Source organism: Hemiscyllium ocellatum, chromosome 6 (genome assembly GCF_020745735.1).
Source record: "Hemiscyllium ocellatum isolate sHemOce1 chromosome 6, sHemOce1.pat.X.cur, whole genome shotgun sequence".
Lineage (NCBI taxonomy): Eukaryota > Metazoa > Chordata > Chondrichthyes > Orectolobiformes > Hemiscylliidae > Hemiscyllium > Hemiscyllium ocellatum.
The window spans coordinates 120,493,629-120,507,279 of NC_083406.1; the positions used below are offsets into that span (position 1 = coordinate 120,493,629).

At 41.3% G+C, this 13,651-nt stretch overlaps 1 protein-coding gene across 3 annotated transcripts in view; it reads right to left on the reverse strand.

Annotated features, from left to right (window-relative positions):
- The window catches only part of rsf1a (remodeling and spacing factor 1a), a 106,682-nt gene that overhangs the window by 12,947 nt on the left and 80,084 nt on the right, over nt 1-13,651 (reverse strand). For all 3 annotated transcript variants that reach the window (XM_060826330.1, XM_060826329.1, XM_060826328.1), the window contains exons 10-14: nt 13,506-13,560; nt 11,605-11,690; nt 6,295-6,362; nt 5,016-5,223; nt 2,118-2,311 (exon numbers count right to left, since the gene is read on the reverse strand). In XM_060826330.1, coding sequence (XP_060682313.1) covers nt 2,118-2,311; nt 5,016-5,223; nt 6,295-6,362; nt 11,605-11,690; nt 13,506-13,560 — 611 coding nt within the window. The remainder of the gene's footprint in view (nt 1-2,117; nt 2,312-5,015; nt 5,224-6,294; nt 6,363-11,604; nt 11,691-13,505; nt 13,561-13,651) is intronic.

Here is a 13,651-nt window from a genome sequence, read left to right on the forward strand (position 1 = left end):
CACATCTAACAGGAGAATACAAAGCTCTATAGGATTCCAAAGTGACTCCATCAGACAGCAAAAGGAAATTTTAAACTTTGGTTTCACATCAGGCTAGAGTTCCAAATAAGTCATTGTATTTGAAATGTTAACTCGGTTTCTCTCTCCAGGTCAGCCAGACCTGCTGAGTTTTGTAGAACTTTGTGTTTTTATTACAGATGGGCCATGCCCACTGAAGTTCCAATTGGTGCAAATTATCACTTAGTATGTTTGTGGGAGCTTGATCAGGTGAAAGAAAGACGATACATTTGCACAGTTCCTTTCACAACCTTGGAACATTCAGTGTTTCTGGGCTATTAATGGACTTTTGAAGATGTAGTAACGTAGGAAGTATAGCAGTCCATTTGCGATCAGCCAAGTTCCTTAAAACAGTAATGCTATGATATTTGGATGAACCAGCTTTTAGTGATTTCGGACTGAGGGATAATTGTTGACTAAAACACCAGGAAAAAAAAACATTTCTCTTCAAAATAACGGCTCTGGGGTTTTTTTTCAGCTTCTGTCTGAGGGGGTATACAGGTTCTTGGTTTAACACCTTCTCTGAAAGAAACACTTTAACACACTGTCCTTTGCCTGGATTTGCAGGTCCTGTTGAGATCACATCTTCAGAAGTATTCACTGATCCTTTCGAATCAAACTTTGCCCGTCTCCTCCCATGCATCCTTAAACCAACCATGGCATCCTAATCCCATCTCAAGACTTCATGTGAAATTAGCCACTGCCAAAAAGCACCATTTTTACCAAGCTTTCAGTCACCTTTCTATTATCTCCTTATGCAGATTAGAATAAAACTGTTTGGTGGCACTCTTACAAAGCGTTTTGGGATATTTTCCTGAATAGGTGCTACATAAATGTAACTTGTTGAGTAGCAATTAATGCCATTCTATCTATCTAACTCCCACTGATTTTTTAATCTCGTCTTCTACCAAGCAAAGAAACTTAAAAAGTCAAAACATTTGAAAGCAGCAACCATGATAACCTGACTGCAAGCTTGGTCCCTTAGACCGTGTTACCAGAAATACAACACTGTCACAATTCAAGGTACTTGACATAAAGCCAGTGTCACTTGCAGTCATGAAACAAGCATCTCAATATTATGGTAGAAGGACTCAAATTTCCAGAACTACTGATCAGTGTATTGAGTATAGGAGTTGGGAGGTCATGCTGTAGCTATACAGGACATTGGTTAGACCACTTTTGAAATATTATGTGCAATTCTGGTCTCCCTGCTATAGGAAGAATATTGTGAAACTTGAAAGGGTTCAGAAAAGATTTACAAGGATGTTGCCAGTTTTGGAGGGTTTGAGCAATAGGGAGAGTCTGAATAGGCTGGGGCTATTTTCCTGTGGGGTGACCTTCTAGAGGTTTATAAAATCATAAGGGACATGGATAGGATAAATACACAGGGTCTTTTCCGCAGCTGGGGGAGTCCAGAACTAGATGGCAAAGGTTTAACGTGAGAGGGAAAAGTTTTAAAAGGGATCTAAGGGGCAATTATTTTCATGCAAACAGTGGTGCATATACGGAATGAGCTGCAAGAGAATGTTGTGATGCTATTACAACATTTAGAAGGCATCTGGATAAGTAAATGAATAAGAAGTGTTTAGAGAAACATGGGCCGAGTGCTGGCAAATGGGACTAGATCTATTTAGAACATCTGGTTGGCATGGACAAGTTGGATTGAAGGATCTGTTTCCTTGCTGTACACATCTCCGAATCTATAACTATAGCTTGAAATGTTAGTTTATTCCGATCTTTCAAAACCTCTTACAACACTGCATTGCAACATAAAAATTAGACATAAACTAGAAACATAAATATTGATTGATCTGATACAAAGCATTGAAACACTTGAAGCCTCCAGTCTATAACAAGTTCATTAATATCTCAGCTGGGTTGGAGTCAAAACACCATAGTGAACCTTAAATGATTTGGGATGTCTAAGATGTGAAAGGCATTCTAAAAATGTACCGCTGTTCTTGATAAAACATAGCCTCATGCATGCTGGAACTGAGAATTCCAAACTCAGCAACTTCAGAATAGTGGGGGTCACAACCAGATCGTAAAACCCTTTTTACCTCCATGCTCCTCTTCATCCTCTTCATCCTCATCTGAATATCTCTTGACTTGTCTTCCTCTCAACCGCCAACTCCTCCTCATTGGCTCCATGTATTTCCGGTGCCTCCCTCGCCGAACCTCAAAACCCTCGTCGTCATTTGAGGCAGGGTCTGCCTCACTATCTCTGTCAGAGATCTCAAATTCTTCTTCACTGCTAGATGGGCAAATGTTATATTTTTTTTAAAAAAGTCATTAATTGTGGTTCATCGCTGGCTTGATCTGTTATATATGTTCTTTTAAGTGACATTAGCTATCACAAAAGATATCAAAGAATGTGAATACATGAAAGTTGAATAGGCATGGGGACATAAGGTATCAGCACTTTCTAACTACTGTTTATTTTTCAAAAATACTATTTGCCTTGAGACAGAACAACTCATGAAAAATATACTGGCCATCTACTGCTACAACCTGTGTTAATACCCAGGATAGTGAAATGAGAAACCTCTTAAGGTTCAAGGTGAATTCTGTTTCAGTACTCTCGTTTCACTCTCTTGCTACAGGACTCCCAAGTGATAATGTCTCTACCTTTCAGGCAGGTATCATCCCTACTCCTGAAGTTCAAGTCCCAACTGCTTCAGAGGTGATTAGATTGTTTAGAAAATATCTCCAATTTCTGATCTAACAGCCCGAAACAGGTAATCTACCTCAAAACCAAGAGTAGGTCATTTGCTCCTTTATTCCTGATGAAGGGCTTATGCTCGAAACGTCGAATTCTCTATTCCTGAGATGCTGCCTGGCCTGCTGTGCTTTGACCAGCAACACATTTGCAGCTGTGATCTCCAGCATCTGCAGACCTCATTTTTTACTCTAATTCATAATTCAACTTTATTAATATCCTTGAATACCCTTATTCGACTAATCCATCTAAATTTGAAAAGCAGGAATAGCTGAATGCTTCTGAAGAGAATTCCAGTCATGTGTCTCAAAGTGCTTCCTGATGCCCCTCCTTAATTGCACTCATTAACTTCAGGATTACATTCCCTCATTCTATATTTCCCAACACTTTCCTTATTACTACTCCATACAACATTTTAAATATACGAACAAGTAGAAATAAGTCATTTGAGCTCTGGTGCTTGCTCCACCATTCAATAAAATCTGACTGTAAAGTGAAATCTGCATTCCTGCCTAACACTATTAACATTTTACCTCCTTGCATACTAAGAATCTACCAGGGTGAGAAGTAGCAGAGATCATAGAAATTTACACCATGGAAAGAGATCATTCAGTTCATTGTGTGTAGAACAGTTGCCAGCAGCTCCACAGCCTGATCTCACCTTCCAACACTTAGTCTATAGCACTGTACGTTATAGGCACTTCAAGTGAATGCTGAATGTTTCTTCTTCTCCCACACTTTCAGGCAGTGAGTTCCATACCCCTACTACCCTCTGCATGAAAAACAAACATCTAGAATTCCCATTAAACTCATACCCTTTGCATTAAATCTGTGCTCCCTGGGTTGAGGGCCCAGGGAGTCATATTTCTAACCACAGTTTATCCACACCCCCTTATAATTTCACATGCTCCAATTAGATCTGTTCTGAATCAGAACAACCCTTGCCGATCTAGCTTTCCTTCATGAGTAAATATTTTCTAAAGCAGGCAACATCCTTTTAAACCTGTAGAAAATGTAAAAATTCAAACATTATGCTACTGAATGACAGGACCACATGTTTACTCCTGCTATTTCCTCTACTCCTGACATGATATCTGGTGGTTCTCGTTAGCACTGTTTTATTTCTTCTTGATCTCAAAAGTTCACCCTTCACTATTGGCATATTTACTACTTAACAGTGGCTGACCTTGTGAAATTAGTATGGCATAATTCTATATCAGATTCAAAATTAATTCACCAAATTTGGAAAAGCTTTGACCATGCTGAGATAGATGCACAATTAAATGTTGTTCCTTCAAGAGTGAGTGGGCTGGGATAGCATTGTAGAGAAAACAGATATTTTTACAGATGAAATGTGGTTCCTGGACTGGTTTCAGTTGCGTCAGGAGTTGATGGGGAGCTATCCAAAAGAGGTGTTTTCTCTTGGGCCTGGGTTTTTCATTTTTTTTGTTGCCCCTCCTCAGAGATTATATTGCCGTGGACAGGTAGGACTAGGGAGAAGTGGGGTGGGCAAGTTCCTAGTCATCCAAGGTCAAATTCCTGGCTTGTCATCCTAAAGATTAGGAGCTAAGGCGGCCCACTATATGCTTGTGTCATCTTTTTGAGACAGCAGTCACATCTTTAAAAAAAAGTCTTTTTTTTTTGTCAAGTAATTGTCAAGTGTTTCCTGATTGTTGACCCTCTTGCCAAGGAAACAATTTATGTATTCCTTCAAAACCAATTATAATTTTGTAAATGATTATTATTAGACCTTCCCTTTATCCCTTTGCCCGAAGTGTACATTGACAATGCTTGCACAGCTGTATTGTTACACATTCTAAATTGCTGAGACCAAGGTTCAGCCTTACCCCATGGTACTGCTGCAATTGACTTTCAAGATGGTGTTAGATGCCTAAAGAACAGTTACTAAGTGCATACACTAGGGGCTAGTGGTACTTTTGAGCTGTCTCTAAAGGAAAGGGGTCGAAAATGTGCAGAATGGGAATATATAGACAATATAGACCAAAGGCTGTTTGTTTTCCAGACAGTGGTGGTTCTTCTAATGTAGATGAAGCTTTTCCCATTCCAACTACTTCAACTCATTCTTTCAGCATCACCTTTCTATTCTCCGTTCTCATGTAATCTCATCCAAATTCTCTTTAAAAGCATACGAACAATTTGCCTCAGCCACTTCCAGTGGTAGAGAGTTTTACATTTGTGTGTATGGAAATCAAAAGAGAAAGAAAGAAATTATCCTCACCTTTCACTTATCCTGAACTCCTCCTCACTCTCATCATCTTCAAGGGTGCTATCACTGTCAAGATCATTAAGTCTTCGCCTTTTCTTGCGTCTACAGGCAGCTTCACGTGTTGGTCGCTTGCTCTCTTTAGACCCTGCGAGTATAGTAGAGATATCTTTCCCTAGGGACTGTCCAGTGATATTTGCCATGTCTTTGCCTCGTCCAGCACCTAATGGATTAAAATGCAGAACAAAAAGCACCCAAAGTCAAAAATAACTAAGTCCTGAGTGAGGAATGGAATTTTCTTACCTGTGGGACTTCAACAGATTTTGCTGAAACAATCACAGGAATAAAATTCACATTACCATTAAGCAATGTGCACTTGCTCAAAATGGAAACATTTTACCCCCTAAGGGCAAAGCCCAAAGTTCTACTGAGGTTGAAAAAATAGGAGGGATTACGAGATGTCAAACATTCATGGTTAGATAGACTTAAGCTACGGTTTGAAGATAGTAGGGAAGAATTAAACATAGAACAGTATAGTACTGGCTCTTTGGAACAGTGGAGGTGTCACAACACTCTTATGATTCAGGAGAACAGCACGTTCAAGCCTATATCTGCTAAATTTATTTAAATTCTTATCTATGTCATCTCCTTCCACGAGTCCCCTCACCATTCAATAGGATAATGCCTGATATTCCACCTCAGCCTCCCTTACTGCCCAAGAAATTAGTAATCATTATCTTGAATACACCATGACGCGACACCTGCAGCTCTCTTGGGTACAGTATCTTAAAGGTCCATCATTCAGTGAAGAAATTAGTCCTCACCTCAGGCCTAAATGGGTGACACTTATTCTGAAAATGACTTCTTGTTCTGAAGTTCCCAGACAGCAGAACAAATGCCCAACATCTAGTAAGGATGTCTTCTTTCAATACAATTAGAATGCATGAACCAGCTTGAGGAAATCTTCAAACAAAACTTTGCCTTTGGATTTTCAGTTCTCAATCATTAATACTGTGAATTAGCTGAACATCAGTGGACACATGGCCTATTCATAGACAATTATGTCTTTGGAGAAATAGCGCATGTAGGATGCACTCAGTGCCGATTCTCGCCAATATGTTCTGCCTTATGAATAAGAGTGATCTGGCTTCAAAAGAAACCCGCACCCGATTTACTCACGTGAAAAGGGTAAGGAGGGAAAAGTCAGAAACAAAATTCCAAACACAAGGTAATGAATGAAGGATATTGGTGAGAAGAGAATCAAGAGGTGAAAAGACTGACGTGTGACAATGACCTTTGCCCTCTGCCTCCTGTATGTCTTCATGTATTGCTTCATCGATCGCATCATCAAACTCATCAAACCTGCAGAGTAAAAACAAGACTGCATATAGATCATTTGTGATTCTCTAGCTACAAGGCTTCCAGTTGGAACACAATCTTTGCAAAACAAGAAAACTGTGCAAGACTAGTACCCTGCACTTGCAGAAAAAGATTCATTTATAAAAAAAAAACACCAAGACACATTATACAGCAACTGTTCAGCAGTTCAGAGCTAACAGTAGATGATCTATCATTAGACACAACTGCCTTGATTGTCCAAATGACCTTTTATGTTGCACTATCATTTATCCTCTTATCATTTATGCACAGTGTTGTGCCAGTTGAATTCATGTTGCTTGTCACCTGTGTGTGTGGCTACTAAGGATAGCTGGTCATGTCGTTTCATGGCTAGTTGGTGTTTAATTAGGACTGGGACAACGCTACCATTATAGGTCAAGCCAAACAGAGAACAGCCAGGGAATTCCTAGAGGCATGGCACTCATCCACAGATTCTATCAACAAACACATCGACCTGGACCCAATGTACCGGCCGCTGCAGCGGACAGCTGGAACTGACAACCGGAAGTGGCAGAGACAAACCACTATAAATGCCGGAGGAAATATCACAGACGCGCTTCACAGGAGGCTCCCAAGCACTGAGGATGTCACCTAGACAGGGGACGAAACGTCTGCAACACAATTCCCAGCTCGGCAAACAGAACCACAACAAGCACCCGAGCTACAAGTCTTCTCCCAAACTTTGTAGAGTTAATCTTTTGAGTCCAGAGACTCTTCATCAGAATTGATTCAAACGGACTTGAAACATTAACTGTTTTCTATTGACAGATACTGCAAGATCTGCTGAATTTTTCCAGCAATTTTTGTTTTTGTTTCAGATCTCAAGCATCGTAGTTCATTGTTTTATTTTAATGTGGAATGGAATTGAATGGGGGGGGGGGGGGGAGAATAGGTCACTCGTCCACTTTAGCCTGCTCTGCCATGCAAGGTGGTCATGGCTGATCTGACAGTTACCTTGTCTCCATGTTCTTGCCTATCCCCATATAGGTTTTCATATCCTTACTGATCAAGATTCTACCTACCTCTGCCTTAAAAATATTCAAGGACCCTGCTTCCCATCCACTGCCTTTTCAGGAAGAGGATGCCAAAAAATTCGCAACCCACTGTGGCAAATCATCTCTTTATCCGTCATCAAGTCATAGAGATGCACAGCTTGGAAACAGGTCCTTCAGTCCAACTCATCCATGCTAACCAAATATTCTAAATTAATCTAGTCCCATTTGTCAGCACTTGGCCCATATCTCTCTATTCATATCTCCATCCAGATGCCTTCTGAATGTAGTAATTGTACCAGCCTCCACCACTTCCTCTGGCAACTCACTCTATACATGCACCACCATCTGCATGAAGAAGCTGCCCCTTACATTCCTTTTACATCTTTCCCCCCTCACCCTGAAACTATGCCCTCTGATTCTGGACTCTCCCACCCCAGGGAAACGACCTTCTTTGTTTACTCTATCCATGCCTCCCATGATTTTATAAACATCTAAAAGGTCACCCCTCAGCCTCCGATGCTCCAGGAAAAACAGACCCAGCCTATTCAGCCTCTCTCCCTATAGCTCGAACCCTCCAACCCTGGCAACATCCTTGTAAATCTTTTCTGAACCCTTTCAAGTTTCACAACATCTTTCCTATAGGAGAGAGACTAGAATTGCATACAGTATTCCAAAAGTGGCCTAACCAATATCTGTACAGCTGCAATGTGACCTCCCAACTTGTACACTTAATGCCCTGTCTTAAAGGAACAATATATTATTTTTAAACAGTGACCCTTAGCTCTAGATTCTGCCACAAAAAGAAACCTCTCTTCCATAGCCACCTTGTCAAGCGCCCTCTGTTGGGTCTTGCCAGTTGTTATCCTGTAATAGGAGTACTTTTCCCAACAAGCAATTAAGAGGATGGTCGAAATCCTTTCTCACAGGGTTTCTTTCCTTTATTTTTTCATAGAACATGGTCATTACTGACAAGGCCAGCACTATTGCCTGTCACTGACTGCCCTTGAAGTAAGCCTAACATTAGTAAGGGGGAAAATGCTCGAGTTTGCTATAAAATATACATCATAACAGGAAAACATTAACAGGACAGGGCAAAGCCAGCACGGGTTTATGAAAGACGAGTTATGTTTAACAAACTTACTGGAGTTTTATGAGGGTGCCACTAGTAGCATAGTGAAGTGAAAGCCAGCGAATGTCATGTATTTGCGTTTTCAGATGGGTTTCGATTACGTCCCTCAAAAGAGGTTAGTGGGCAAAGTTAAAGTGCAAGGGGTGGGGATAATATACTGGCATGGATTCAGAATTAGTTAACAATAAGAAACAGAAAGGAGAACAAATGGGTCTTTTTTCCCTTTTGCAAGCAGTGACTACTGGGATACTGCAACAGTCAGTGCTTGGATCCTAATTATTTGCTATGTGTATCAATTACCTGGATGAGGGAACCAAATGCAACATTTTCAAATTAGTTGATGACACAATAATACTGGATAGGATTGAAAATTATAAAGAAGATGCTATTATCACTATGGCACCATCTGCCCAAGTCAGAACATTTCTTACTGTGAGCAGTAAGGAAACCTGGAGCTCCCTAAAGAATGCCAGCAATCTTCGCAATACATCTGCTTAACTCAACAGCAGTAGCTGCTTTCTCTTCTTTGATTCAAAGCCTTTTCAGGCATGAGAACACAACCACAATCTGATGACATTGTGAGGGACTGCTGGAAGCCTCATTTTTCATAAATACAGACTTGTAATGATATAATGCCTTTCAAAACCACCGGATATCTCAAAGCACATTATAGCCACTGAAGAATTGCAGAAATTAGGCCTTTATTTTCTAGAATTTAGAAAGTTAAGAGATTGAAGTTTTCAAGATATTAACAGGAAAAGACAAGGTAGATAAAGATAAACTCTTTCCACTGATTGAGGATTCTAGAACTAGGGGGTCTGAGAATAATGGCCAGACCGTTCAGGAGAGATGTTAGGAAGCAATTCCACTCACAAATGGTTGGAACTATTTTCCACAAATGGCAGTTAACGCTAGATCAATAATTAGTCTCAAATTTGAGGTATTAAGGGGTATGTACCAAAGGCAGGTAAATGGAGTTAGGCCACATATCAGCCATGATCTCACTGAATGGTAGAACCAGCTTGAGAATGGCCTGCTCCTGTTCATATTTTCCTATGAAGCATACTTTTGAAGTTCTAGCATCGTTGAAATGCAGGGAATGTGGCAGCCAACTTGCACAAAGGAGGGTCTCCAAAGTCATAAAGGAACAGTGACCAGATAATCAGGTTTTGCAATTTCTGTTGAGGGATAAACATTAGCCAGGCTTTTGAAAATAAAACCCCTGCTCTCTCTGAAATAGGAGAGTTGAGATTTTTAAATCCACCTGAGGGGTAAGCATCTCCTCTGAAACATGGCACCTCAATCAGTACAGCGGTGCCTCATTAATGAGATGAGAATTCAGTCTCAATTTTGGGTTCAAGTGAGACTAGAGTTTGGAGGCAAAAGATCCAATAGGACCAAAAGGGTGTGCAGAGTACTCAAGCTGTCCTGACAAAAAAGTGATCCCTCAGCCCTTCATCAGGAATACAGGCAGAGTGCCTGAAGGGTGGAGAGATAAATGAGAGCAGGGTGAGGGTGGGGAGAAAGCAACATGGAGTACAATAGATGAGTGGGGGTTGGGATGAAGGTGATAGGTCAGGGAGGAGGGTGGGGGAAGGTAGCAAAGAGTACAATGGGTGGATGGGGGTGGGATGAAGGTGATAGGTCAGAGAGGAGGGTGGAGTGGATAGGTGGAAAAGAAGATAGGCAAGTAGGGCAGGTGATGGGGACGGTGCTGAGCTGGAACACTGGGGAGACTGGACACCTCCTAGCAAAGCGCTTTAGGGAACATCTCTGGGACACCCGACCAATCAACCACACCGCCCCGTGGCCCAACATTTCAACTCTTCCCCCACCCCCACCACCACTCTGCCGAGGACATGGAGGTCCTGGGCCTCCTTCACCGCCGCTCCCTCACCACCCGACGCCTGGAGGAAGAACGCTTCATCTTCCGCCTCGGAACACTTCAACCCCAGGGCATCAACGTGGACTTTACCAGTTTCCTCAGTTCCCCTTCCCCCATGTCACCCCAGTTCCAAACTTCCAGCTCAGCACCACCCCCATGACTTGTCCTACCTGCCTATCTTCTTTTTCACCTATCCACTCCACCCTCCTCTCTGAACTATCACCTTCATCCCCTCCCCCACTCACCTATTGTACTCTATGCTACTTTCTCCTCACCCCCACCCTGCTCTCATTTATCTCTCCACCCTTCAAGCACTCTGCCTGTATTCCTGATGAAGGGCTTTTGCCCAAAACGTCGATTTTCCCGTTCCTTAGATGCTGCCTGAACTGCTGTGTTTTTCCAGCACCACTCTAATCCAGAAAAGTGAGTACATCTTTCCTACCAAAACCAAAAAAGGACATTTTTTGGATGGGAACTTTTCAGCCTGACATATAGAACCTTTGTAATTATAAATCTATTCAAAACTGAAACAATCTAGTATGTTTCAATTTTCCTGGTGATGTGTTTGCACAGTGGTTTTACACCACAAATCATCTCAACTACCAAAACCTTGTCCTTTGCAAAATTAGCTGACTGAAGACATGACAGGATGCATTTTCGAGAGGCTTTTCAAGCGGGGATAGAATAAGTTGCAAGATACCTTTAGGAAATTATAAAGCTTGATCATAAAAGGGTGACATAGGCTGCTGAGGAGTGGGTGGGGGAGTGGGGAGCACTGTCAGCAAATCTCAGCATGCAAGCTGAAAGAAACTATAGATGATTGTGGGAAGATGCCAGGAAAAATTAGTCAGTGGAGAATTTGGGTGAATGATGCACAGTTGCTGCTCAAACCATTCACCAAGGCTGCATACTTTCTTGACCTACCCAAGTGGACAGCCAACCAGAGGCAAGGAGTTGGGAGCTCAGACAAGAAGTTTCAAGCAAGTGTCAATTTTCAACTGGGGAAGCAACTGGCTTGTTCACATCGGGTGGAGGCTAGGAACAGAGTCTAGGATTCCTCTAACTTCTATCTCTCACAAGCATATTACAATGCATGCTAACCTACTGCGTGGGAGGGAGAAATAGATGCATAACTGGCATTTTCTCTTTCACAAACTACACAGCAAATGGCATTAGCACAATAAAATAAAGCCTTACCTGTAATTAATAGATCTCCGTGTCCTACCCGACCGCCTTTCCAAGGATTTGTAATCTTTTATTTCTTGTTCTTCGGTTACAGAATCCTGACAGAAACAAAAAGGTATTATAATAGGAGAAAATTTTACATTAGCGTCTTACAGCACAGAAACAGACCTTTCAGCCCAACCAGTCCATGCCAAACATGATCTAAAACTAAACTAGTCTCACCTGTCTATCCCTGGCCTATATCCCTCCAAAACATTACTAGCATGGAAATCCACTTAGTCAGTTCACAAATAATTCTATAAACTGTTGTAAATACTCAGCAGGTCAGGCAAAATCCACGCCCTTTCATCAGAGCTAGAAAATGATTAAAGATGTAACTGGTCTTATGCGAGTATGTAGGCAGACAAAGGGGTGGCAAGAAAATAAGATCAAAAGGAGTTGGCAGTGAGCAAGGTACTCACATGAAACCTGGTTGTACCCACCTCCCTCCCAGTTTCAAGTGCATCAGAGACTTTATTTCACAATAGACGAATGGTGCCCAACTTCACGCTTCTTTCCATTTTACTTCAGATTTCCAGGATCTGCAATGTTTTGTTTTGTGGACCACTCAAAAGAGATACACTCTTTCCATATTTCCTACCATGAGGGCAGTGCTTCACAGCAGAACAAGATAATAAGTCAGCGACAATTCTTTGGCCTTTTCCTTCACCTGCCCGCACACAATCCATTTCACTGCTCTTCTCAATCTAAGCAATGAGCACTATCAAAAATAATTAGCATCACTGCCAAATTGGAATTAGTCCTCACTGGAGCTGCACACAATTTCCCACAGGAGACAATTCCTACTGGCGTTTCCTTCTGAGAGCTGCTAACGATTTAAAAGAAAATTAAGGGTGCAGCCCTCCTACAATCAGCTAAAAATTTCAGAATAAACCCAGAAAAGAGACAAACAAAGGAGTCAGCATGAGAAAGAATATAAACATTAGTTCAGCTTACAGGTGAGATGTTCAGAATTGCTTCGAACAACAAAAACCGAAAGAACTGTGGATATTTTAAGTCAGAAACAAGAACAGAAATTGCTGGAAAAGGTTAGCAGATCCAGGGGCACCTGTGGAGAGAAATCAAAGTTAATGTTTCGGGTTAAGTGAGCTTCAGAAAGTTCTGAGGAAGGGTCATTCGATCTGAAATATTAACTCGGATTTCTCTCCACAGATGCTGCCAGACCTGCTGAGCTTTTCCAGCAATTTCTGTTTTTGTTGCTTCGAACAATCTTGTCTTCCCTTTGAGATGCTGACTGACTAATGTGCCCTTCCAACAGCTTTTAAAAATTTCCCTTCAGATTTCTGATTTTGGAGTGTGTTCCCCCCCCACAGTATTTCAAAATCTCAAGATGTTTCAAGTCAACATGGAAAGGCATGTGGTTAAACTATATTGAACCTCATCAGTAGTGTAAAGCTTTTTTTTAAAAATTGCCACACGAAGCTGAATTAATCCTTGCTCTCTTTTTTTTAAAAACTATAGTCCCGTTCAGTAGTTAAAACAGAAATCCCTAAACTATGGGTTATGATCTCCATTGGGGTCAGGAGCTCCACAATGGTGGCTCAGAATGAATTTTTACAAATGCGAGGCCTCTTTAAACATATACTCTTTCCTTCTGTTGGGGGTCTGACTTAACCAGCTGCCCTGAAATCAGATTGCTGCTATTACACTATCTGTAAAAAGGTGTTTGCTTGCTATTTTCAGGGAACATTTTCCAGTTTTAAGGAGTTCTAGTCAAGAAATACTGTTTTCTCCCACTAGTCTCCCCACCACACTCCTCCAAATAATTCTCAACACTCCAAGTTACCCATTTTCATTGTGATGGGGTCATAGCCTGAAAATGTTTAGAAAGCATCGATTTAAAATGCGCTTACTTTTGGAGCAATAATATTTTCCACGTTAATTCCCACAAAGGCCAGCCTCTCTTTCCTGCAAAAGAAGTATTGCATCACTTTTTTTAAACCAACATCTTTGCAAATCAGCAAAACAACATTGCCATATTTGATTCCCCCAGTACACG